Genomic DNA, 26941 nt, shown 5'->3' with positions numbered 1-26941 from the left:
GCCTCTCCTTCCTTGCCTATCCCTTCTGAAGAGTTTATAGCCATCCATTGCAGCACTCCAGTTGTGCGAGTCATCCCACCATGTTTCTATGGTGGCAATTATATCATAGTTTTCCTGCTGCACAATGGCTTCCAGCTCCTCCTGTTTGTTGCCCACACTGCATGCATTGGTCTAGATGCACTTCAGTTGGGCTATTGATCCCGCCACCTTTTGGGGGGAGAAACCCTAATTCCTACGTGACCGTTCTTGGGTGCTTCCGTGGTTTCTAACACATCCATAACCCTTGTGTCTTTGCTCCCGCATGGATCTCCATCCCCTAGCTCCACTGAGATGGGCAGACCGAAGGACCTCGCAAGCACACTGTCCCTCAAACATTGGCATGCCCCCCCCAGGCTTATCTCTAGTGAGCCTGGTTTTATCCCTTTCCCCCTTCAAATCTAAGTGTAAAGCTCTTTCGAAGAAAGAGCCCTGCTAACTCCTGTGCAAAGATCCTTTTCCCCCTTTGAGACAGGTGTACCCCGTCTGTCACCAGCAGGCCTGGTGTCGCGTAGACCAACCCATGATCAAAAAACACACAACATGGATTTACTCCGCTCCCATTCTCCTTTGTTTTCCTGAAAGTGAATGTAAAGCGAGCAGGCATCCACAGACACCCCCAGGAAACACGACCTGCCTGTTCAGCTGCAGGGACAGCGCTCCCACAGGAGCCCTCGGCTCCCGGCCCGGGGTGTCCCCTCGGGTGGCAGAGCTTGGTCTCCAGCTCTGGTTGGCTGGGTGCTTGCAGTAGCCAACACACCTCTTGGGATTGCACCAAAGGGGTCAGATCTTTATGGAACAAAGTCTCTTTGCAGGGCTGCTCACTGGTGGTGCATTGCAGAGTGCAGGTATTCCCCCGGTCGAGGGGCTCCGCAGCCTGTCCCACGCTGCCGGGCTGATCTCCCGCTGATCCCGGAGACACATGGGAACCATCGTGTGCTGTGAGGAGGAGGAACAGCCTGCAGTCCAAAAGTCAGTGATAGTCCAGCGTGTTGCAAGCACCAAGCAGAAGTTAAGAGGTTGCTCTGCACGTTTCTCCATTAGTTGTTGCTTCCCACCTCCTGCTTGTGCTGGAAGTGATTTCTGCAAAGCGTGGATGGAGAGAGAACTGAAAAAGGACCCATCTAAATTAATATTAGTGCAATTGCTTTAAGAGTGCACTAGGGGACAGAAAGAAAAAGCAGGTTAAAAGGGAAATACAGCAAATACTTGGAAACCTTCTAAAGGGCAGCTCAGGAATGGCACTAACAATGCCTGCCAAAAAGCACCAACATTAAGCACACTTTGGGACGAGAACACCCCATCTTTAGAAACTGCGGCATTATTTTCTAGTACAAAGGATGATGAAAAGGTATAATTTATAGTAAATTATCATGTGGATAATGGATATGGAATTTGAAGGATGTGAAAGGTGAATCATGTTTTGTAGCATAGCTTTGGTAACCGAGCATTGTGAAGACTACTGCTGGAAAAGTACCCGTGGTACAGATCAGAAGTTCATGTACCACCAGACCTGCACAGTTGCAAAGTTGTTTCCACACTTCACAAATTCAAAGCAAACATGGTGAAGAGAAGTTTGGTGCCGACTGCGGGACAGAGGCGAGGGCCGGCGCTCATGTCTGGGCACGTGGGCGCTCCTCAGGCAAAGGGCAGAGCCAGGTCTGCGGCTGGTGCTGCAGGACCGTGTCCTGGTTGGGAAGCCATTAATAGTTTAGTCTGAAATAATTAACAGGGCTGTGCACAGCTGCCTAGCCATAATGAGTCCATGACAATGCAATTTATTAGAGTGATGTATTACATGGTAACGGTAATGAGAAATGGAAGGACCTAATTTTGTAAGACTTAGATCAATTCAGTTGTTTTTTTATAAATGAACATTGTTTTACTAACCACAGAAGATCATTAAAATTATTATTTTATTAGTACTTTTCAAAACTATTTGAATTATAGCTGCTTTTTTCAAAATCCAAATAGGAGCATGTGAACGTGTTTCTGAAAGACAGATGTTGTTGCAATGTAAAAATGTCATTGGCATTTGTAAATGTCTTGATAAGGGGGTGGGTTGGAGTGGGGGAAAAGGTTTGAATCCCTCTATAAGTAGGAGGTTTATTCCTGTAAGTAAGCAAGTTTTTTCCTGAGTAAGAATTCGTTTCCTATTGGACGACTTCTGCCTTTCTCTCCACTCCGCGAGGTTGTGATCCCCTAAAGAAAGTTTGCTTCTACCCTACCAGCTCTGCTGGTCGGGGCAGGCTGGTGCCGGCGTCTCTGCGTGCGCAGCCGCACAGCCGGCGTGGGTGGGGGCGAGGGGGGGGGCGGGAGTGCAGCAGCCCCGCCGGGCAGTGCAGCCCCTCGCTGCCGGCGCGGGGCTCCTTCCTCCTCGGGTTCTCGTCTCCGTAACCGGAGCCTTTCTCTGGGGCAGCCCATCTCCCGCAGCGCTGCAGTTTACTGACACGGGAGATTTCTCAGACACTTGTGATAAAATATTCAGAGCTTCCTGACAGTGGGGGAAGTTATGGGTAAGAGAGGGGTCCCACAAAGCTCCCAAGGGACTTTTGCCAGGACCTCCGCACCTTTGAAGTTGTAACCCAAACCCAGACTTGGTGGAGGTGACAGCTCTGAGTATTCGCCAGGGACATAACAAACACCAGAGGTGAGACTTATTGCCTGGATGGAAAATCGAGCTGAAGTTGCTGTTGTTGGGGAGCTAAGCCAACAGTCCTGAGCCCCTGAGCATCCCTCAGTGATGAGGTCCTCTTCTGCTGCCTAAGGAGCTGCATATAGGGATGAGGAACGAAGAGTCCTTTGCTGGATCAAGTGAGATTTGGATGAAAAAGGATGGAAAGCATCTTTTCTTTTAAGCCAACCCTAGCTTACACTGTGCTGAAATAAGCTAAGCATGCACAAAAATGAGCGCTGTGGTGTCTTGGCCCTGAGACAGTAATAAAAGCTCACAGCAATAACTTTTTGGGACAATCCAGCAAGATCTGAGTTTCAGCCTCACTTTGTGCTAGCCTAGTGCATTTCTCCAGGGAAAACAGGAGAGAAAGAGTAGAGGAAAAGACACTTAAAAAAACCCCTTAGGCTAAAATTGTGTGATTGCACTGCCTGAAGTCATTGAGTTTCCTGGTTGAAGAGGTCAGGAGAAAACCACAAGAAAGAGTCGCGGAGATGGGGCTGTAGGGCTTCCACCGCAAGTCCTTGTTGCGTCACCCACGCACGTGTCATTGTGTAACGTGTCGTTGTGTGACTCCAGCACGTGACTCAGCTGGAGTCCACGGTACCCGGCGAGGTTGGTCCATGCCTCAACCAGGTGTTTGCCATGGAGCAGCTGAGCACCTGGGTCCCCCGGCACTTGCAGTTGGACACGGCCCGGGGACCTCCAGGCTGTGTCCCACATTGCAGCGTGCCCTTGGTGCACGGCAGTGGGGCTCTCTGGGGCCGAACCGGGGCAGAGGACGTGTCCCAGGAGGGCTGCTGATGCTTTGCACCACTAAGACCAGGGGCCAGACTGGAGCTACTGTGAAGTAACCCCCCCCAAACGCACATTAGTGCCAGGTCCTCAGCGCAAGCTGTTTCACTTTGCTGAACTGATCTGCTCCTGCTGGGCTGCAATACTTGCGAACATAAAAATAGATGGAGGTGACAGGGAGGAAGGCTCGAGTGTCAGTGGGTCCCTGGGAGAGCAGGTGTCCATGTCAGGCAGATTCCTCGGCGGGGCGGAGAAGGGCGCGTGTGCGTGCACGTGGGTGCGGGGGTGAAGCCCGATCTTTTCCTTCCAGCCTGTTTTGGTTGGGCCGGATGGGACTGACCTCTGGTGCAAGCAAAAGCTTAAATGGGTGAGAAGGAATTGGATTTTGGAACATATTAGGTCACTCATTCAGTTGGAGAGCAGCGTGTGTCAGAGGTCCAACAATTTGTTTTTAGAAGGGTTTTAAGCATTAATGATTCAAGATGTTTTCCTGGGAGTGGTTTGCAACATGAGACTCAGTGGCCAGCATAGCGTTGAGGTTTTATGGGATTAGTCAATTCACTAAGGCTGAAAGGTCTCTAGTAACACAATAGTTAAATTTGTACTTTTCCACATGGCTGAGCCTTCAAGGAGCTCACCAGGAGCGTAAAAAATGTAAACAGCATTGTAAGCTTTGTGCCAGCCATGAGGCAGGGAGGGGGTTTCCGTGTGGATTAGTTCTATCACCTACTTTTTTTCTTTTTCTTTCTTTTTTTTTTTCCAGAGTTGCAAATAATCACAAGCAGAACCTGATGACTGTTGCTAATCTGGGTGTGGTATTTGGGCCAACACTGCTTCGACCTCAAGAGGAAACAGTTGCTGCCATTATGGACATCAAATTTCAGAACATCGTGATTGAAATTTTAATAGAAAATCATGAGAAGGTAATGGCTTCACTTGCTTCTTTCAGTGCAATTAATTTATGAGAACGAATTTGTCTCTCTTTACAAACTGCAGCCCCCTCTCCCAGGGCCCCCTTTGCTCCCCGTGGCCAGCAGCATCGGTGGAGGCGGCTTTGCTGCAGACGGTGGGGTTGTGCCGGGGAGGGGAGCTGCCCAGGCGTTCCTACCAGCGGTTGACACGACTCAGGTTATGGCGTAGAGGCTCCAAAACTGACTGTTCTCGGGCTGTAGTTGTGTAACCAGCGCTGCTGGTAACCAGCCTTTTTTCTGGTCAGCTCAGTGTGAGTCGTCATGTCGGTGTCTCCATTACAGAAATCCCCCTTTCTTTCCCCTTTCCATTGTTTAATAGGAAGTTGCCCTTAGTTTCAAGAGAGATGAGCACTAAAAGGAACTAGCACAGGATGAAGGCCTAGGCTGGCTTCCTGCTTTTCTGACTAAATTGGTGTTTATTCAAGCACTGGCTTTATCCACAACGTTGATCTCCTAAATTATGATGCATTTGTGTTTGTCGGCTGTAAGGATGTTCTTGTCTGTCAGTGGAGCGGAGGCGGTTTAGTGGGGCCATGGCGCTGGCTGTCCCTCCCAGCCGGCTGTATGAGGTGGCTGCATGCAAACAGCAGTGCTAAAAAAATGCCATTTTCTTCTAAATTCAAACAGTTCCCTGTTTACAATCTTTTGTTCGCCTGGTTTTGGTTGGAAAGAAATAACTAATTTGTGCATTCAGGCTGCAAAGAAAGAAGTAGAGGCAGGCTTGCCCCCGGCTGGGGCTGCCGTGGCAGGCCGGCATCGCGGCTCCGGTGCGGGGTTTTGCTTGTAGACGTCTTGAACATAAAAGGTTTCTTGCAGGTTAAGGTGCAAGGCTGATCCTCTGGTATGTGCAGTGCAGGCAGCAGTCCCGGGGCACGTCTGCCTGGGGCTGCAAAGGGGCATCGAAAGCGCAGTCAGCGGGGATGGGGAGACAGTGTCTGTGGTTCATGTGTTCTTTGAAAAATTGCTTCCACGGGCACATAAAGGCCATGGTATTTATTTAGGACAGAGGAGCTATTTTCTTCTCCTCCGTGCGGAATGTAATGGCAATGATGGCTTAATTACGAGCTGCTGTGCAGAGGGGCGTGCGAGCAGCAGTGATGAGCCTGCGGTCATGGGCGAAGCCCGGCTCCCTCGGCCCTGGTCCAGCGTGGAGGAACCGGCATAAATCCTCGTGTCAGCCTTCAGTGGTCACCTCTGTCTGTCTGTCTGTCATCAATCTGTCGGTACAGAGAAGCATTTACCACCTCTCCCTGGCTCTCGGTGGTGATGAGCTCTTTGGCTGTGCCGCCAGCGTCACAAGCAGCATGGCGCCGCTGCGAGCGCGTGTTATCTCCCCCTCACTGTGCTTTATGGAGCCCTTCCCTCGCAGGCCCTTATAGAAACATGTCTTTAGACATTGATTTTTTTTCTGCCTGAACCGAGTCTCTCGCTGTGCCAGCCGAGCCCTCCGTCAGCTGGCATCTGTGGAGGAATCGATGACAGATTTCTGCAGTGATCGCGCCTGGGTGGGCTGCAGGGCTCGTCTCTGCTCACCAGCCAAATTACAGCTCCTACCCCAGCGTATCCTGGTGCTTCGATGGTTCCCCCTCCTTAGAAGTAATTTATGGCACCAGCAGAAGGGTGAATCTGCAAGTTGGTTACATACATTTGTCACCCATTAATTCTGCAGGTGGGTGTACCTGCGGCCCGGGGTGCTTGGGTGCAGCGAGGGCTGAAGTTGCAGGGTGCTGAGCTGCCCTCGTGGGGCTCGCAGGGCTCACGGGGCCGGGGCCGTCTGCAGCTGCCACTTCGCACAAGGATGCTGTGAGCGAAACGCCTGTGAACCCGTGTCCCCATTTCTCCAGGGCTCTTGGGAAAAGATCCTGGGAAGGAGGGAGATAGGAAGAAGTAACTCCAGGAGAGGAAAATCTCTTAAATGCAGTGTTAGTGCCGGCTCAGCTCCTGCTTTAGGACTGTTTCGTTTCAGTGTATTTCTTAATTTGAATTGATTTGAGCTCACTGAAGGTTCCCCACAGGAGCTGCTGTAGGTGATTAGCAATATGCAAGTTGCCTGCGCTCGTACTGCTGGTGCTTTATATTGTTTTACACCGGTGACTCACAGACACTGTTTATGATTAAGTACATTCGCAGGGAAAATGTAATTGATTTGAATGGTTCCTGGCAATCAGCAACTGTCTGGTATTACATTATATCTCCCCCAGGTAAGTGGAATGCCTCTCCCGTCAAAATTACTGTTGTCATTGTGTAACCAAAAAATAAAAAAGCAAGCTTGGTGATGACATCCCTTGGTCTGAATAACTGCTGGCAGCTTGTTTACACACAGTCGCTTCAGTAGGCTTATCTGATTGCCGGGGCAGTGGAGAGGGTTTCAGGAGGGTTAGTCAGCGTTCCCTGCTCTCCTGCCTGCATTTGCAGTCACCCCACCTGAGATTTGGCTCATCTTCCACCTGAGATTATCCCTGAGGAAAAACATTCACCCGAAGCCATAAAAGTATCAAAGAAGGAAGCTTCAGGATATGGTGCTGATCTTCCAGTGTCTTCACTGATTAACACAAACTCGTGCTCCCTTCGGCGGTACCTCCAGATTAATGTGTGCCCTGCACGTGCAATGTTTCCGATGCACCTTGGGAGCAATGTGCAATTTGGAATCGTAATCAGCAAAACAGGGACTTTCTGAAGGTTCCTGGAACGACTGGTAAATTATGGTTTGCTCTATGTTGCCAGAGCGTCCGACACAGACCATTAAGCCCTGTGTGTAATCCAAAAAGTTAAATTGTTTCTGGAGTTTTAACAGGTTTCCAGGTCTCGGATCCAAATTGTTTGTTATACTTGCAATAACAGCAATAAACTCTGAGATGGTTTTTAAAGCTTCTCAGACATGTTCTCCTCGAGAAGGTCTCTGCGCATCAAGGTATCGCAGCCCTTGCGTTTGTCTTTATGGTGGCAGCTGCCACTGGGAACTGCTGCACTTTGGGTGATCTCCCATGGGTTGTGCTGACACCAGATCTTCTGGAAATGTGGGATGGTGTTGGGATGAGAGTAGGATTGGAGCTTAGGGAGGAGGGGATGACGGCTCCATTTTCCTGCCAGATGTTCCAACGCAGCAAACAGGAGCCCTGAAAAAGCCAAGCGGGAGCAACGTGCCCGGCTCTCGGCTGCTCAGCGCTACCCAAGGAACCAACAAAATGTCAAATTGCTACTTAATAAGATTTATCCATTAGTGATTGTCAGCCTTTTCTGTGTATGTTTGTGAATACGATACATTAAGGTAATGCACTATAAAATATATCCTGATTATATATAATTAAATGCATAAAATGATTTTTCTCCTATGGGTCTGGATGTTGCCATGACAGGCAAACCAAGAGTGCCTCCTGTGCAAAAAAAGATAAGGATGCTGTGTTGTATGCCTAGTTACTCAGCTGATTGCCATTTAACACCATATTTCTGATTTAAAAATTAAAAGCTAGCCAAAAGTAATACTGAAATATTACTACATCTGACAGTTGCAGCTGTCCATCCATTTTCTTTTCCAAAGCTTAAATTTTTATAGCTCTCTGGAAAAGGCCATTGTTCTGAAATGTTACAAAATTAAGAGATCGATTTACTGTCTTGATGGTGTTCCCTCCAGTTGAAGGATTGACCAGGTGAAATGTTAATGCAGCCAGTATTGATGACAAATAGGAGACTAGTTTATGCAGGGAATTACACAGACCCAAACACTAACCTCAGTAAACGGTAAGGACTAATACTAAAGTCAAAGCCCTCAGCACCTCGTCTTCGTTTTATTCTTTTCTGTAATTAGCAGAAATGTTTAGCGATGCTGGTGGCAGTGGTTTTAGCCGTTCCTCACGTAAGGCTTTGTACCACTGGCATTTTGAACATCACAGCAGCTTCTTATTCTCCAAGTTCCTTGTGTGAGTCCAGATGTAGATTGGTGCATGGGACTACACCAAGCTGTTGGCCGGAGCAGAGACCAGGGGGTGGATCTTTGTATGGCGTTACATCGCATCCCTCTGATTTGGGAAGGATACCTAACCTCTGGTTTTCACCTTCCTTGTAATAAAATGGGCATAATGGGGTAATTAATGCCAAGCACGAGGAGATCCTCCAGTGCATGCCGGGATGTGGGGAAGGAAGGAGGGCTCTGACGGAGGGGGCACCATCCCTGGCCCCACCAGTGCCTCCAGTGCAAGCGTGGGCAGCCTGGCAGCGGGGTGCAATTCCTCCGAAACCCATGGAAAGCGCACGTGCCTCATCCCTCTCCTTGCACAGAGCAGCCGTCGGTGCTGGGGAGACACCCCTGGTCCTCAGTGCTGGTGGTGGGGCCACGGGTCCGTCTCTCTGGAAGAGGTGCAGGATAAAGCATATAGCAGCACCTGGATGTGTTTCATTCAGAGGTTTCATTCAGCCTTTTAACAATCATCCGATATGAGGTGCCGCCGAGTCGTTGCGGTTTTGCAGACAGGGGAGAAGGTGGTGTGGAGCCGCGAAATTGCCGCTTGCATCAGGCTGAGCGAGTGCGCGAGGTATGGCTGTAAATGTGATTTATGAATCCTGGCTGCTCCTCTCCCACTCCGGCTATTAAACTGTCTCTCTCTCCCCGTTAATTGGACTCTGTGACTGGGAGAGCTATAACACAGGTTTGTGCAGTGAGGAGCGTCTCGGCTATTCTTGTTAAATTGAAAAATGAAACAAACCTGAGAAACTTTCCTGTGAAGAAGAGTGGGGGTTTTGTGCAAGCGATGTCTGAGCTGAGGGAGATGGAGTAGGAGGTTCTGGTCCAGCAGTGCTGGTTTCCTTTGCTGCTGAAAAGATCTGTGCCGTTTCTCGGTACACCATAACAGCAAAGTCACATCTACAGTGAGCTATTTATCTTACAGTTCTTGGGGTCTCTCCTTAGACCTTCAAAATCAGCATTTAAATGTAGCTGTTAATTGACTTTCCTCCATTGTGAGCGGCTAAGTTTAGCCTGTGTGCTTTGTGCCGCTCAGAGGTGGTAGAGAGAGCGGCTTTTAATAGCCCTGCCTCTGCATTGCTTCTGCTCCCCCTCTCCGGCTTTATCTCCGTGGAGATGCCGTAGCGGGCTTGGGACACTGAGGAGATTCGTGGTTGAAGACCATCCTGGAGAAACGCTGGTGTTTCTGCTTCATCGGGAGGCCGCGTCGTGCTGTTGTCACTGCGGCGTGCCGGCCAGAGCCGCGGCTCTCCATCCTGCCGCAGTGTGGGCTGCCGGCCGTGCCGCCGGGGCAGCGGGTGTTCCTCTGGGGAGCTCACTGCTTGAGGGGCGAAGGGCGCTCATGGAAGAGGTTGTGGCTTAACAAAAGAAGTTTATAATATAGCCAGAAGCGTATTTACTGAGCCCTGACAGTTGCAGTTGTGTCAGTGCCTGAAGTGCAGGCTGTAAACCCAAGGGCTCGAGTGCAGCAGGAGCACATCAGAGCCCGCGATGGGAAGGGCAGGCGTGAGGAGATCATAGAATCATAGAATCATTAAGGTTGGAAGAGACCTCCAAGACCATCGAGTCCAACCGTATGGATTGGTGGGGTGCGTGTGCTGCTGGGTGCAGGCTGCCTGTCCCCTGCCTCCTGCGCTGCCTGCACGTCTCCCTGCCTCCGCGAGCGCGGCCGGAGAGCGTGCGGCATGAGGGTGCAGTGCAGGCCATCTGCAGTGTGGGTATTTGGGCTGATTAGGCGTTTTAACTGAAATACAAAGTTGGTTATGATAAGTTGGAGTGTACAAGATCTCAGGTGCTGAAGCTTTTTAGTAAAATTGTTTCATAACGACGTTTCAGCTGCATTTAAAAATGTAACCTCCTTATAAGGTGAGGCTGGTTTTAGTCACTGAGTTCATAATTTAAGAGCATATATCTCTTCTCTTATTAAAGACCAAAAAAGGAAACGAAAACCTGGAAGTTTATTTTCAAGTGTGCTGTGGGAAATCATTGCATAAAATGCGATTCATAAATCAATACTTTTATCTTGATTCATTTATATATTTCATTATATTTCCCAAGTAGAATTTACTATTGAAAAGCAATTTGAAAGCAAGAGCATGTTAAAGCAGGCAGTGGCTGTGCTGGGTATGGGGAACGGAGCCCAGGGCAGGCAAGGTGCCCCTGGTACCAATTTCACCCCCTGTCCTGAGGATCCTGCCCCAGAGAAGCTGTATTTAGCACATAGAGCGAAGGGACAGGCACCTGAAGCATGTGCAGCTGTGTAATGTTTTAGCATGGTAAGCAATGCGCTACAAATAGCCCTTCTAACCAGGACCTGCGAGCTGGCCTGAGCGCCGGCGACTGTGCTGGGGAGGGCTGTTGGGGTGCTGGGAGGGCTGTTGGGGTGCTGAGAGGGATGTTGGGGTGCGGGGAGGGCTGTTGGGGTGTGGGGGATGGGGTGCAGCAGCCGCGTAGCGGCGGGCCACAAAACTGCTGTGGGGAGCCTGGGAAACAGCTGCTTTGGAGGTGGGGATGGCTGCGGGCAGGCGCGCGCGGGGTGAAAATGAGCAGTGCTGCATGCAGAAAGTGTGGCTTGGGCTGCTTCTCCCTCCGCTAATCCATAAGCCCAGGAGGAATGTGTGAATGAGCTCAGCAGAGCTCTCCAGGAAGGGCTGCAGTAGGACTCCATAATCCATCCATCTGTTTCACAGCGTGCCCAACTATGCACAGTCAGATTCAACTGCTCACTTGATCGGTGCCGGGGCCGGGGCCTGCCGTGCGCGCAGGAGCTTTGCTCAGTGATTCATCGCTGCTTCCTGCACCTCACCCCGTCTGCGGGCTTGGAAGCCAAACCTGAGCCTGGGCAGCGAGTCCCTACAAATAGAAAGGTTGGGGAGCGATGTCCTTAGCCGCGAGGTGTTTGATTCATTGAGAACGGTTCATTAGTTCCTCTCTGAGGGCCATAAGTACTGCCCTTTACACCTGTCTCTCCATGCTTTTGGGGAGAGATGTGACATTAAAATTTTTGGCTAACACATCTTGGCTCTTTAGCATTTATTTGTAGAAGTCAGCGTGGAGGGTTTATGCATGTGTGTGAGGATTTTGTTGTTGTTACATGAAACAAACCAATTAACTGCTGGCAGCCGCTCCCGCTAGCTGGCAGGCGGCATTTATGGCTTTCTGCAAGGCAAGGGCTGCCGGTGACCGGCGACGATGGCTGCGTGCTCCGGAGGAGTCACCCCGGTGCTGCGGCGGGCAGCGAGCTGCCTCTGAAATACGGTTTTCCTGTTGGCAACCCCTGGCAGTGCCGGTCAGCTGTCCGGCAGGCACAGGTAGAGCAGGGAAAGACACTGAGGGATGGTGTCTAATATACTCTAGTGAAGGGAGACCTTGAGAGAGCTGGTCTTGAGGCAACACTGCTGTTGTCTGAGCCTGGGGTTCCAGAAAAGAAACGATAAATAACCAAATATCAACAGAAAACAAAACTGCTGCTCTTTAGGTTCGTGCAGTTTTAAAATTCCGTCCCCTTGAGAAAAATGTGATTACTCAGTTTTCTGACAGCTGTGGCTTGAAGTCGCGAACACTTTCCCAAGCTGGTCAGCATCAGTGGGTGCGAGGGTGCCGAGGGCTGCGCTGCGGGGAAGCGTGCGAGGGGACATGCCGATTTGTCTTGCCTGGGGCACTCTCACCATCATCTGCTGGGGCACCACGCACCCTCGAAAATTCAGCAGAGTGCCAGAGTATTGGGGTTCTTCACATCTTGCAACATGCATCTTGGGTGAAGAATAGAGAAAAGGAGTGCAGACAGGGTGGGAATGTGGAATTTAGGGAATTGTACCCAAAATGTTGCCTTGTTGAATGCATGTCTTCCTTAGACGCTGCTCTGCAGAGTGGTCACAGAGCAGTGCAGACCAGGCAGGTAGGCAGCTGTTCTGTTCGAAGGGGTGATGCCAAAGAACAACTTGTTTATTATTTTTAACAGATATTTAACACGGTGCCAGAGACTCCGCCATCGAACTCGCAGCTGCTGTTATCTCGCAAGAAGAGCACAGACTCGAAGCCTCCCTCCTGCAGCGAGAGACCACTGACGCTCTACCACACGGCACAGCCCCCACGTACGCTCTGCCACAGGGCACAGCCCAACGAGAAGCGTAAGTGGGCGGAGCCGCAGCTCCCGGCTTTCCCACTTGATAAAGTTTTTGCCCTAATCACGACTAACAGATTGTAATTCCCATGCCACAAAATGCAGTTTTACTGGTGTCAATGGAAGAGACGATTCCTGTAACAGGATCAGGCTTCAGTTTCCTCTGCTGTCACATTGATGGGGAGTGTGAAGATTGTCTGGCATCCAAGCCCTTAAACAGGGGCTTGAAACGAGGCTGCATTAGCACAGTATAAAGTGTTGCCGTCCCTTCCCCACCTGATGGGCCCCTGTGCATTCCCGTTCTCACGTTCCCCAACCCGCGTCCTCGCCGTCATCAGCTACTGAGATGCGCTCCTGCGAACGGGGCACAACACATGTGGCCAGGGTGGACACCCGTCTGCGTCTCCGAAAGGCGACCCTTTTTGGATGCCCGCAGGCACTTTGCCTTTTACAGACACGAAAACTCGGCCAGGAGGTTCTGCATTTTTCTGAGGATTGTGTACCATGGCAGTTTAAAAATGTTGAAGATCATCTTTCCATTTCTGTCACTAATTGATACTCCACATATTTAGGTGAAAGAGTCAGTGCCCCATCCCTACTCATGGAGTGGCAGAAATGTGTCTGCTCAGGCTGTTGCTTCACGTTACAGCGTAAGCCCAGTTCCCAGATCTCCTGTTCCTCCTGGCCATGCGCTCCCAACCCTTGCCTCAGGCTGCTTCTGGAGCTGGCCAGTTGCACAGGGAACCGTCCCAGTTTGCTAAAAAAGCAGGAGAGTAACCTGGTGAGCAGAACAAGTGCTTGGGGGCTCGGCTTGCTTTGCTTGGGCAGGTGGGTGAGCGTGGGGAGCGAGGAGCAGGGGAAGGCTGGAGTTAACCCGTCTCCCCAGGGCTTAAAACTGCGGGGTGGACGGAGTGGTTGCTGTGTACTTTGCTGACTCTCAAAACACGTGGGCTTGTCTGCCTCTGATTGAGTTACCATTAATTATCAGGCACTCTCATTTTGGAGGATGTCATAACAATACACGTGGGTTTACGGAAGCAGTGGTAGCACCAAAGCGTGCTCTGGAAATAGGGTATCACGACTCTCAATGGAGCCTCAAATATCAAAAGCTGCTTTTGAAAAATTTCAGCCTAAGTAATTTATTTGCTGCTAACTAAGCAGTTGCTTGTTAGACTCTAGAGTCGCCCTGCTGCCGGAGCCTTCATGTACCGTCCTCCCCTTGCCTAGAAGAGGAACTGAGTTCATTTATTTATTTCTGCATTTATTTATTCCCACGTGAAGTAATGTTTTCTCAATTTTCCTCCTGACAGTCCGTAATCTCCTGTGAATACGGAAAGCCACTACCATTTATTCAGTGTTTGCCGTCCCTGCTGCACATGTCAGTTGAGGAATAATGTGAGGTTTCCTTTCTTACCGGTCCGGAGACGGGCCAAGGCTCTAAGTCAGGTTGAAGCGTGAGAGCTCAGACAGCAGCTCAAGCCGAGCGGAGTGCCACGTCTGCATCATGTCCTGAGCTGTGACACAGAAATAGCTCCGCTGTGACACAGAAACAGCTGGCACCTTCAGCAGCCTCCCCATCGCAGAGCGCTGGCTGCACCCGGGTTTGGTGGAAGCGTCTCTTTCCTTTGCAGGTGGCTGTGGCGGGGGTGAGGGACAGGGAGCCCCTGAAGTATGTGGTCACTTCGGTGCTCATGCCTCAAAATATTGACTGGAAGAGGTAAAGATGGCTCAGAGGAGCCCCAGGCACAATGGGAACACCGAAGGCATGCTGCAGGAGTGATTCGTCTATGAAACAAAGACATAATAAGATCTAATAGCTGGAAATTGAAGCTAGACACATTCCAAATGGAAACAGAGTGCATATTTTTTAAGACTGAGAGCAATTTAATGATAAAAAGAAGTTAAACGGGACGGTGAATTTTCCATTACTTGAAATCTGTTCACCGAAGTCAAATATCTTTCTAAAATTTTCACTAAAATTCATCATACAAAGCTGTGTGTAAGTCAAAAATTGTAATGTTCAACAGACAGGATCATGCAAGAGAGCAGATTAGATAATTATAATGATTATTTTGGTGTTAAACATTCACGTTTTTGTGCACAACTGACCCAGGAACTGAGTGGATATCGTGAAACAAGTGTGGTTAACACAGCAAATACACCATTTTGTTCCTTATCAGTTCCTCATTATAAACAGTGTCTTGGCACTTTGCTCATATTTTGTTACGCAGAGTGCTTTTGTCATCACTTCTGTGGTCCCTGTGGGTAACTTGTCAAAGTGCCCTAGATCAGGTTATCGGCTAGAAGCTGCTGCTCTGCTATCTGGCAAGGTGTTGCATTTGCTGGAGGAGAGCCCGGAGAAGCTGGAGGCTTTGGCTCTGCTTGACTTACTTTCCATTAAGATTCACAAGGGTTTGGGTAAGTGGTGAAAACTCAACCTTGCTTTGACGTGTTGCTGGTTCTCAGGCTGGAAGAGAGGGAACTGAGGCTGGCTGAGCAGTTCAGCAACGGGAGAGTTTGTTGTTTAGCGAAGGGAGGTCTGCAAAAAATGTCTGAGTCCAGCTCTCCCTTAAGCCCCTGCTTTCCAGAAAGGTAGTTTTGGGGCTCTCGGAGAGAAGTTGCTGGTTTGGTTTATTCACGGTAGCTCTCTCGGCAGCGGTAGCTGGGCCATGGTGCCAGCAGGGAGGAGTTGCAGCCAGGAGCCGGGGCTGGTGGCAGGGGCCGGAGCTGTGCTGCGAGGGGGGTGTCGGTGGTCTGCAACGAGAGCGGGGCCAGTTGTGACCCCCCTCGCAACCGGCTCTGCCGGCAGTTCGCAAAGTGTCTCTCCTGCCTTCTGCGTGACGGAGAAGAAACATGCTTTAGCTGATGGGTGGTTCGGTTCTTGTAGCTGTAAGACCAAATTAAATCTCACAGCAAAGAATCCTTCACATAAGCTTTTAAAAACATGAAGCAAAATACAGTATCAGCCTTTTAAAAAGGAGGAAATAAAATAAAGCAAGAGTTTCAGATTCTGCCATTCATCTCCCTTCCTCTTTAGATGAAACACTTCCAGTTTCTTGGCTGACAGGGACTTTAATTCAATATTGGCTGGTAGCTAGCTCTGAGATTAGGCAGACAATTGACACTGATTTGTTAGGCTTACGGAGCTTATTTTCGGACTTCAGCCTTGGGCAGAAAATGTTTGGAGATAATACGACGTAGTGTTAGACCACACTCCAGCGGCTCAGGTCCGCACTCCTCACAGCCTCCAGTACGGCCGTTCAGTCCGGTGGGGCTCAGCCTGGGCAGTCCCTGGGGTTGGCCACCTTTATACGCTACGGAGGTGTCTGTCACAGCACTGTTTAAAACCTGTACTGGCAGATGCAAAAATAGAGGAGTGATTTGGATTGGCCTTTTGGGGTTTTTAGGTCCGCAGGCAGCTTAATTTCTCTCTTATTTCATCTGCTGGCTCCCGCGTCTGCCTGTCAATATTTGTGGAGGTCAGCACTCTGCTTTTCTTCACTTTTGCGTCTTCTTGTCTTCTGCACGGATAATATTTTTCATCACAAAGTGCTTATGCCTTCTGAGTCCCAGGTGGGCTTTTGCGAGACCATAGCTTCGTATCAGAGGACCTGTCTCTCTGGGGAAATCACTCTTCTTTATGAGCTTTCCTGACTTGGTTTAGGGAAAGCATGGCTTATCGTTTGAGTCGCTGTATGGCTCAAAGCTGACGAGATTGTTTGTGTTTTCCTTTTGGCATGTCAGACGGTGGCGAGTTGGAAACCATGGCTGGGCAAAAAATCCAACTCATTGGTACATTGGAGGCACAAAGGAGGGGACAGAGAAGTGTATGTGCTGCTTGTTCCCTTGGTGGCTTATTGGAGATCAAGATTAATGAAATGCAATTTCAGGAACGTGTTGACATGTATCAACATCATTAACACATCCTTGGCTTTGGCTGATCTCTGGAAGATAAGATCAACCTGAGCTAAACCAAGTTTTATTCCTGTCTCGCTGCCATGCGGGCACTCTGAATTTGTCCAGGTACCAGGAAAATGCAGCAACTCCAGTGAAGGAGTGCGACGAGGAGCGTTAGACTCTGCTCTTCCCCCTGGCATCCACAAACCTTTTGCTAGTGTAGGCTTTTCTCTTTGAAGCAGTGGCAAAGAGTTGTCACATGCTCCTCTGCGCCTGAGACAGCACTGCTGCCAAGCTATTTTATGGAAATGTAGGCGGTTTCTTTCTGCTGTATATTTGGGATTAACTTTTCGTGTATCCCAGGAGTTCCTTATGCTGTTTTATCCTTCTTTAAATTTGAACAGGATGCGGATGAGTATTACATGTTCTTCTAACACAAGCAGAGGTGTACAATTTAAAGGGATTGAGAATAAGGGATTCCATATTACCATGTGCTTTTTAGTAGTAATTTGATCATACTAGTGTGCACTGGAAAAATAATTTTTGAAAGGTTTGTCACTGAAGTAGGACTCATGATTTCCAGCAGGTGCCTATCTTTCAGGAAAACATGATCACAGAAGCAGCAGTTCTCTGCACTAGGACTGCTTTCCATGCCATCAGTGATGATAATTGCTTCTCACAATTACAATTAGTGCTTATACGGAAAAGGCATCTTATGAAAATGAATTAATGTGATTTTAGGTAATTTGGCGTAGAGCTGAGGAGGGAGCCCATGCTGTGGATGTCGGTTTGGGATGCATAATATTTTCACTCCTCACTGCTGAAGTTACACAAATAAGGGGGAAATCTCTTAACAGAATATGATCAAGGGAAACAAGGAACTCTAAGAAACCTCCAGACTGTCGGCAGAGCGGTGCCAGTGTTTCCCTGACGCAGTACGGCCGGCACTACGGCAGGAGCGGGCATGAGGCACTACTTCGGATCAGCTATGAAACTGAGTTTCTGACCCACAGCTGCTCTGTATTTCAGAAGAGCTAAGATGAAACGGAGTGGAGACCCTGTCCCCTTTCTCCTCTGCTGCTTTTGGATTGTAGACCTGGCCGGAAAAGATCGATAGTAGTTGAAGTCAAGTCCTAGCTGAAGCATTTTTTTGCTGACATAAACTTTAGCTGGGTGATCCGTCCTTTTCTTGTTCTAAAATGTTATCCTGCTCAGTCACACAAATGCTCAATCCCTTGGCAGCTGATTTCAGTCACAGAGAAATCCATTCCTGTATGTAGTTTGCATTTTAATTTTTTTCAGGTTGTGTGGTACTTCGGATGTCTTTGGGAATATAAAATATTAATGCCTTGAGAAAAATGAATATTTTCTTACTAAAAATGGTATTCATTTAAAATGTAGCTGCATCTTAAGGAAAGGAAAAAAAATAGAGTACCTGCTATTTCTTATAGTTTAATGTATAATATCTAGAAAACATGACTGTAAACTGCCTGTCTTCTGGGGTCCGGTAAGATGCTGCCCTATTTGTGTTAGGGCAGGGATTATTACCAGGAATGCTCGATGCCTTTGCAGCAGTATGCTCTTTATTTTTGTACGCAATGGCAGCTGTGTGTGATGGCTGACGATTCTTGGTTTTTGATTTTTTTTAGAGGAGAACAGGAACAGTATCATCAACTCCAGCCTGGAATCCGTCATCTCATCAAACGTAAACAGCTTCCTCAACTCCAACAGCGCTCCCCAGCCCAGCCTGAACTCAAGTGATCTTGAACTAGAAGTAATTAAACCCAACAGGCCAAATTCACTGTAAGTACAGTGGTAATTAGTGTTTTATAGGCTCTCCGTCCTTAATCTTTAATCAGGGCTGTTTCTTACTCTGAATCCCAGCAATTTGTTGAAGAATACAATTTAACATTTTAATTTTTAATGGGTGCCTAGCGTATGCCCTGCATTTTTAACTCGGTCTAAGCGGCGGAATTAGTTACTGGGGGTTATATCTGCCGGTGAGTTTCAGCTCTGATTATTTTGCACATGTGGAATATTTTTCAAGCAGAACTCCACATTGCTGCTTGAACTGCTCGACCCATCTGGTGATAACTCCAGCAAACACAAAGGACTTTTCTTCTGAGTTAAATTCTATGACTGTTGTCAGTACAGTTGATCTCCGGCCAAATCTGTGCCATTGCTTCTGCTATTGCTTCCTTCATCTGGAAAGTTCAAGGGAAAAAATAGCGACCTTAGCAATGACTCCCTGGGGACGGCAGAGTTATTTATGAAGTCCCCTGAACTTGACACAGCTGAGCCCTCGCGCCGATGGCCGTCTCTGCTGGGGGAATTTCCTTCCTGCCACGGCTCTGCTGGGCCTGATAGCATTTTCCCACAGAACCTCCCCTCCTCATACATGTGAATGTCTGCTCAGATCTTCAAGAGCCATTGCAGTCCTTGCAAGCTGAAGCCAATTTTCCCCCCCGTGCTCCTCGGCACGCCCCTGCCTGTCCCCGCGGATCGGCTGGGGGGAATGCTGCACCCTCCATGGCAGTTTATGGCCTTGCCGTATGTGGCGACCTTCTCAATTAAGGAAGACCTTCCTTCCCACCCCTCTGGTCCTCCCACAGGCTCCAAACACTTCCAGTTCCCACTCAACCGTAGAAGTCCCCAGTCTCTTGAGAGCAGACAGTGACATTTTTGCTTTAGCTGCTTTCTTCTGGTTATCAGTGGAATGATTGCTAAGGACTCGAAAAGGATAAGTGCCAGGGTGGGTACTGGTAGAGATGGTGAAGCTTGTTGCTGTTGGCTTGGTTGACAGCAAAGGTTGGGATTTGGGGGGTCTGGGGTGCAGCCCTCGCTGCCAGCGTGTGGAGACGGCTCAGGCCCCTGCCTGCAGTGGTTTGCACAGGCAGAAAGGTAAGTCCACAGCGGGCGGCCGGCGCTACTGCCTGCGTGAACGTGTGTGTGAACAGAGGACAGGCTCTGGCTTTCATCCATCCGCTCTGCTTCTCTCCTCACCATTACTGCCACTAAAACCGTGAGCTGCATGATTACCAAACCAGCCCGGCCTCTTGCCGGCCTCGCCTGGCGTTGGCTCCGGGAGCGGGGTTTGTAAGGCTCAGCTCCGTGCCTTGCCTGCTGTCTGTGGATTTACCTACTGCGAGGAAGCTGTCTGCAAGGAGCGTTGTGGTGGCAGAATAGAGCATCCAGAAGGTAGGATGCCTCTAAATTAAGGTTGCGCGTTACGTGTGTTATGTACTGAGTAAAGATGCGTAGATATCTCATGCCTGTACTGTCGGTTGAAGCTCTGGAAGTCAGTCACATACCATTCCCCCAACATGTTGTTTTTAGTTTATTTATCCTTCGAGGGGAAAAAAATGATGTGACATAATACAGCAAGGTTTGTGAGCCTGAGTCTTGCTGTGACCTTACGGGAATTGTTTGCCAAATTAACAGTTTTTCAGATTCCAAGAGTTGCCTCTTCTAATAATTTCTTTTTTAAAGGAAATCGTAAAGAAGTTCAGCAGAACAAATCAGTTAAAGCTGTGTGGGGCTTTGGGGAATGGAGGCATCTTGCTGTTACCGAGGAATTAAGTGAGCAGACCGGCAGTGGAACCGTTTGCTTGCCACCAGTTAAGGGGCCTTTACAATTCTGCGAAGTGAAATAGTGATTAGCAGGGTAGCACCGGCAGCTCTTATGGCTCTGACAGTGTTTGGCATTTGGTGCTTTTCCTCAAATCCAGTGGTTATGTGATAATTTTTACACACGCAGGAATACACAAGTTCTCAGTCAATGTTGAGCTGAAGGTTGAAAAGTGAGTCTTAAGGTGAATAATACCACAAGGCAAATATTTTCTTCTCTATAACACCAAATATGTAAATCAAATATCTTTAATCCAATCTTTCAATGAGAAATTAAGTGTCTGACTTCATTTTATTCTTTTTAAACAGTAGGTATAGATGTATAGATAGTAGGTAAGATGTCACAGATGTCTCTGTGCCCGCTTACCCATGAGCACAAGTCTGTGCCCATGATTTGGCAGGTCCATGGCGTTTTGCCCTCGGTGGTCAGCACTCTGTCGGGGTGTTGGTTTGCAGTGGCGAGGATGAGGAGGGCGAGGAGGGCTGCCAGCAGTGGGTCTATCCCCCAGCCCTGCCCCATGGCTGTTTACAGGCTGCAGTCTGGGTCAGGGCAGGGTGTCTGAATGGTGCCAGTATCCCGGCGGCTTTGTCGTTGCTGCTCTGCGGGACTACCCAAATCATATCTGTACAAAGCCGCTTCTGTTTTTTTAACCAGCTGAGTAATTTGGGCTTTGCATGAAGCCCTGGGCAGCTACGGACACTGCAGTCAGTCTGTAGTATCTGTTACTGCCATGCAAGGGGTTCTGGTGCTCCCCTGTAATTACCGGGCCCACAATTAGGGTATACGGCAGCGGGGAAGGTCTCAGGGTGCCCTGCCCTTTGCGCTCCTTCAAATACTCTGCCAAATTCTCTGCCAGTCCTGTGAGACCCATCTTTGAGCTCTGCTTCAGGACTTCAGGGGTTTTTTTATGCATTCTTCACCATTTTCTGTAATATTTCATCCATGGACCAGGGCCATCCTGTTTGAGGACCCGTTCAGGAGGGGCTGGCTTTCCTGGCAGCCTGCCCGTGAGCTGATCAGCTGCCTGAGCTGGGAGCCAGCGCTCGCCAAAATTCAAACCCTGCAGCTGAGGAGCTGTAAAATTCCAGGTGTGTGGAGGCCAGGAAGTCCTGCTTTCCTCCTTGAAAGAAAAAGGGATTTCTTTCTGAACAAGAAACTCTTTAAGAGAACAAGTACAAAAGAATCCTGGATTCGGTGTTTCCTTCCCTTCGAGAAAGGGCCCTCTGCTTCCCTAACGGGACAACAGCAAAGGTTAGTAAATTAAAAACTACTCCAGACCAGAATTTGACCTACTCCTTATTTTCTGCTAAATGCATCACTGAAAAAAACAGGCTGATGGAGACTTCCACACAGGGGAAATGCCTTCATTAATTAGGGCCTTTTCCTGCTTTATTCCGAGGTTTGGTGCCTTTAGGTGTTGGTGTATCTCGCCCTTCGCCCCTGTGGGCAGGGTGGGCATGGTGAGCCCAGTGTCCTGTCCAGCCTCCCTGTCCCACCAGGGCCCAGTCTCAGCTGAAGCTCTCCTGAGATGGGTGCCCACCTAGGGAGGGCGATGGGCAGAGCGGGCACACGATGAGCCTTTCGGCATTAATGTGGCTTTGAAATCTTTGCTTATGTTGTCTCGTGGCATCAGTGGGTTGCCCATCAGTGGCTTTGTGTCACCTTCTCACACGTGCTGCGAAGCGGGCAGAGCGTGACACCTGCGAAGGGGAAAACACATTTTTTTCTGCTGGTCGCAAGGTACCGAACTCTGGTCAGTGCTCAGGGAAAGCTGCGACGTTGTGTTGCCCCAAAGTGATGTCCACCTTGGAGCTGCTCTCCAGCCCAGCCAACGGCAGGGACAGCGGTGTGCCTGAGACCGTCAAACATTTCCATCATTAGTTGCCTCCTCCCCACAGGCTGCAGCTGGATTCAGTGCTTCCACTTCATCCCTTAAGTCTCGGTAGAGCCCAAGTGGGGTGTCCCCACATGTGACGTTTCACGTTGGGCATGGTGGCTCCTGACTGCATGGGAGCTGTAGCACAGCTACTCACCCTCTGCAGAAGTGCTTTGGGAAACTGCAGGGAAAGGAGTTGGATCATTTTGATGTTCTTGCTTCTTATTAAGCTGAAAACTGATGTTCCTGTGGAAATAAGTCCTGTTGATCTCAGTGGGAGACTTGTTGGAGTACAAATGTTAAGGACTGCAAGTCTGGGGGATTTCTGTTTTCCTTTTGCTGTAGTGAGCACCGATGCATTCAAAGGTTGCCTTTAAATGTGCAATGCTAAAAATTGTGAACACTATCTGTGAAATTAGAGATGTTTGTTTGAGCTTTTGTTTACAAAAGCCTCTTGGCTCCCTTCTAAATGCCCATGTATCCCCCAGGTCTGCCCCATGGGGAGCTGAGCCGGTTCATAAATCCACCTCGTGAATTCCCCAGCCTCTGGGGGCGATGAGCGTTACAGCAGCGACCGCGCTGGGGCCGAGGTCTCCCTGCCTCAGTGCCGTTACCCCCGTCCTCCTCCCAAGGGGAACGCTGTCGTTCTCAGACTTGTCTTCCCTCGAGCGTGGTCCTCCTTCACCAACCGGGAGGGAAATTGTTTTGCTGCAGGGCAAAGGCTCTTCCTTCCCAGCCACCAATCAAGGTTTTACTAGGGGAATGCATTTATTTATTAGGGCTGGTTTTATTTTTATGGAAAAACTGCTCTGGGTGGGAGTTGTACTCGGTGAGTCAGCAGGACTGCTGTCCCATGCCAGGAGCTGTCGCTGCAGTGGCAGGGCACGGAGCGCCCGGAGCTGGCTGCCGGGGCCACCAAAGCCCCAGAGAGGGGGATTTGTTTTTAAAGAAGCGTTGGGTTTCTTTATCTTGCCCTTGCAGAAAGCGTCTTCCTTAGAAAACATGGCAAAACAGGAACCAAAAGTGCTGTGTTTCTAGCATAGATACATACTTCAGCTGAAATGGGGGAAGTTTTCAAACTAAATTGTGTGATCATGAAAAGCAAAAGATTTAAGATTGCGGTTTTAAAATCCTTTAAAAAAACCCACCTTGCTGTGGTAGCTTTGCAATGCATACCTGTGAAGCCTCTGATGTGGGGTGTATCACTGCGGACAACCAACACCTTGGTTGGAGCCTGCTTTGTATTTTTTTGTTCTCTGTTTTATTTATTTATTAGTCTCATCTGTGTCCCCTGTATTATTCAAAGACCTGTGCTGCATGCGGGGCCCCGCCGTGCTGGGTGCATGGGCGGCCACTCCAAGAGCTTAAATCTGGCTGAGGCCAAATCAGAGGTGGGTGCTGCGAACACAGGCAGCAGTAGCCAGATTGCCTTACACAGTCTTGTTAGAATCACCTTTTAATGCTTAAAATAAGCGTAATACCTTAGTCTTAAACTAGCTGTTGGGTATAATACTGGGTGCTTCTGGCTGGCTTCCTACCTGCAACTTGCTGCAGGCTTTTACAGTTGTTTGCAAAGCTGAACAACTGATGTGTTACAGTTTGGAAAATAAACAGGAGTCAAAACTTAGTGGAGGAGGTAGATGGAGTCACGAGGGTTTCGATTTCTCCTCTCACAGTAATTTCTTGTTGTGTGGGACTGTTTTGAAGGTGGGGTGGGGCCAGATGGTGTTTAGCCGGGTAACTAGATGGGCTGCATTTTTGCATTTCGACTCCACGAAATTGAAATTGCCAGCCTGCACTCTTATAAGTACGTACATGCAAACTATACCCAGGGGGCTTCTGCCTTTTCTTTTTGAAGGGGAGGTGAGCATCAGAAGCGCGCAGGAATGTCAGGGGTGGGTAGGAGGGCACCCGAAATTAACAGCTAGCCTGAGGGAAGTTTGCCCAGGTCCTGCAGGCGCCCCGTTTCAGCAGTAGCTGTGCACCCCTCCATCGGCCGGCCTCGGTCAAGCGCTGGGACGACCTGCTCCATCCGCACCATCCTGCTGCTGCTCCTGAGGAGAGAGCGGCAGCGAGTGGCTGTTGTTGGGAAGCAGGCTGGCTGCTATTTCATGCCCAGCAAATAGGACTAGAATACGAAACAGTTCTATTTTTTTAACACTTTTATTTTGTCAAAGTCCTTGGCAACATCTTTGCAGTAATGTTTCCCAGTGGTGGCTCAGAGCGCTTATTTTATCCGCCCCTGCCCTTTTAATTTTTTGCTGCCACCGAAGAACTGCTCCACTACCTCTGATGAAGTGAAGCACAGCCTGACAGGACTTCTGGGATGTTTCTGAACAGTTGCTTCTTACAGGTTTCTAATGCTCTGTTAGAAGCTTCTTGATTTCTGAAGTTATAAGACCGTCTGTCTCTGTTGGAAGATTATTTAGCAGCATTCTCAGGGGCAAAAACTTCCCATTTCTGGTCTGCCTTCATGTCAGGGTGTCTGGGAGGACCTGGCCATTTCTGCTCGCCTGACTTTTCCTTCCCCAGCTGTGGGCAGGGATTCGTGCGAACCTGCCTGTTTGCCTTCAGCATCGCGAGTCCTGTGGTATGTGGCATGTCACTCTCTGCCGCTCTCCTGTGCGTCGGGTTGAACAGGCAGCGCTCTGCCTGTAGCTCAGCCTGCCTCCATGCCGGTTGCATCTGAGATGCTGCACGCCCGGCCCCACACTGCGCTGGGTAGAGCTTAGAGAGAGGAGACCTTCCCGCAAGTCGCCCCGTGAACAGTGATGGCTCCCCACGGCGCATCTGCTCGTGCTTTCCGCAGAAGTTTGGCTATTTTTCCCGTGACTTCAGCTTAATGCCCCGAGGAAGCACCGTGGGTGCAAGGCGTGCATGTGCTTGGGTGTCGAGCAGGCGGCGGGGAGCTGGGGAGGCAGCGCCTGGGTCTGGGGTCCACAGGGCTGGGGTGAGCCTGGGGCCAGCGGGATGGGAGTGGGATGAGTTGTGGGAGGCACGGGAGGAGGCTTTACCTCTGCAGAGCAGACACAGAAATATGCCTTTCTCTGTGGGGTGGGACTTGAGCGTCAGCTGTGTGAGTGGGTGTCTCTAAAAATAGCAGGGACTGAGCTATTAAATAGCCCAGACCTGGGGCTCTGGCAGGCTCAGCCCTGCCCGGGGCTGACCCGGCATGACCCTGCTGGGTCTGCTTTGCTTCTCTAAAGCGCCAAGAAGCCCCCCTGAGTTTGGAAGGGATCCCCCAAGGTTGGGAGTCCTCACCATGAGGAAATGCCAGAACTAAAGCTGCCTCCCAGCCCCTACGGCCTTAATTTCCCTGCCCGCCTGCGTATGTGATCTCTCCTTTAATGCTTCTTGCTTTCCCTCGGGGAGGCGGTGGGGCCCAGTGTGTGCCCCGCCATCGGGCAGCCAAAGGGCGAAGCTTCACCAGGGCTTGTTTCAGCATTTGGAGCACACGGCTTGGCAATCTTGGTGTCTTTTTCACATCGGATGGGTTCACGTGCTGGTCCATGTCTGCTCGGTTTTGTGCTGGTGTGATAATTACAGAGCAGCTCCCTTCAGAAAATCAACGCCTTTACTGGTTGCCCTCGGAGTTAGCTTTGTAGGTGCAAACCAAGTCAAAAATAAGGAATTCAGAAAAAAAAAAAAATCACTTGGTGAAGGAAATATCATCTGTTACTCCCTCAAAATGAAATATTATCGTGCATTTTTGCCTGATTTCTGAAGGAGATACAACCGGCCCAACGACACTGCCTGTGTTCGACGGTGTCTCCCCCTCTCCACACCTTTCCAGGCCCGTCTGTCATGCCAGCGGAGTGGCGAAGGCCTTTGAAGTCGAGGTTTTCCCCAGCTGATGGGGAAGCAGGGCCTGGCCGGGGGAGGCCGTGCCCAGAGCCGAGGCCCATGGCAGGGACCGATGGCAGCGGCCGTCCTCACCCGCAGGCTCAGGGCGCCTGAGGCGTCAGGGCCGCGGGGCAAGCTGAGCCCTTCGCTTGGCCACCCAGCCCCGACACATGCTGTTTGCTGCACCTCCTTCGCCCCGGGGACTCTGCCTTTAGGGAGATAATAGCTTTGGGAAACTCAGATTTAGTCATCACGTGTCTATTTGCATTTTACTTTATTTTCTCATTGACCAAGTATGGCTATTTCTTGCCCTCCATGGGTATGGAAAGAAATGAAGAGCAGATCTAAGGTCTAGTGGTCATGAAAAAAATAACCCAGTTAATCTAAGGAAGAGAAGTTATTCCCATGTGTTTTTGATTTACAGGACCAGAATAAATCTTCATTAGGCATTCCGGTTAAAACTTGAACAACATTTCTCCTTCCCTGCCTGAAAATGAGGGAAATTTCAGGTATTAATATATTTGCAAACCAGCCTCCATCAGTGGCTTCTCACTGGGCCCGGGCCAGTTGGGAGGGGAGCGGTGGGCTGGCGGAGGAGAGGGCTGATGGCACGCTGAAACTGTGGTGCTGGTGGCCGTGACGCGCCGTGTGAAGGACGGCACCTTCTCCCCGTTGCCCCATCCCTGTGCTCTGCTCTGAAGTCCCTCGCCATCCTAAATCCGTGTCTAGCAGCAGACAAACCAGTGTAGCATCATCAGTATATCAAACAGGAGAGGGTAGTATTTTTTGGAATAAATAATCTCTTAAAAATGCAAACAGCTTCAGCAATTATCAGCTGTGGCACACATAAGCAAAAGCACGCAAGGAGAAGTAAATAGACCTTTAAATGCTGCTGGTTCCTTGCAGAATTTAAGTCACTTTTTCCACTCTGAAAAATAGCTATGTAAACATGACACAGCCTTATTCAGCAGCTCTGCTCCCTGTACCCACGCAGAATGCAGATCTCTGCAGCAAACATAAATTGTTTAGTTTTGCTTTTCTTTTTTTTTTTTTTTTAAACTTGTGGAGTTGTCAGTAGTAGGAGTGATGTGAACTTTACTGTACCCTGCTTCATTAGTCAAATTACTGTAAGAACAAATC

At 49.5% G+C, this 26941-nt stretch overlaps 1 protein-coding gene across 1 annotated transcript in view; it reads left to right on the top strand.

The window, feature by feature from the left end:
- The window catches only part of ARHGAP26 (Rho GTPase activating protein 26), a 132063-nt gene that overhangs the window by 79200 nt on the left and 25922 nt on the right, over window positions 1-26941 (top strand). The window contains exons 17-19 of the mRNA XM_009331385.1: window positions 4269-4428; window positions 12396-12564; window positions 18104-18257. Of these exons, the coding sequence (XP_009329660.1) occupies window positions 4269-4428; window positions 12396-12564; window positions 18104-18257 (483 nt within the window). The remainder of the gene's footprint in view (window positions 1-4268; window positions 4429-12395; window positions 12565-18103; window positions 18258-26941) is intronic.

This window comes from Pygoscelis adeliae, unplaced genomic scaffold (assembly GCF_000699105.1).
Source record: "Pygoscelis adeliae isolate BGI_AS28 unplaced genomic scaffold, ASM69910v1 Scaffold108, whole genome shotgun sequence".
Lineage (NCBI taxonomy): Eukaryota > Metazoa > Chordata > Aves > Sphenisciformes > Spheniscidae > Pygoscelis > Pygoscelis adeliae.
The sequence above is the reverse complement of the archived record's forward strand: the minus strand, read 5'-3'. Positions and strand labels throughout refer to the sequence as shown.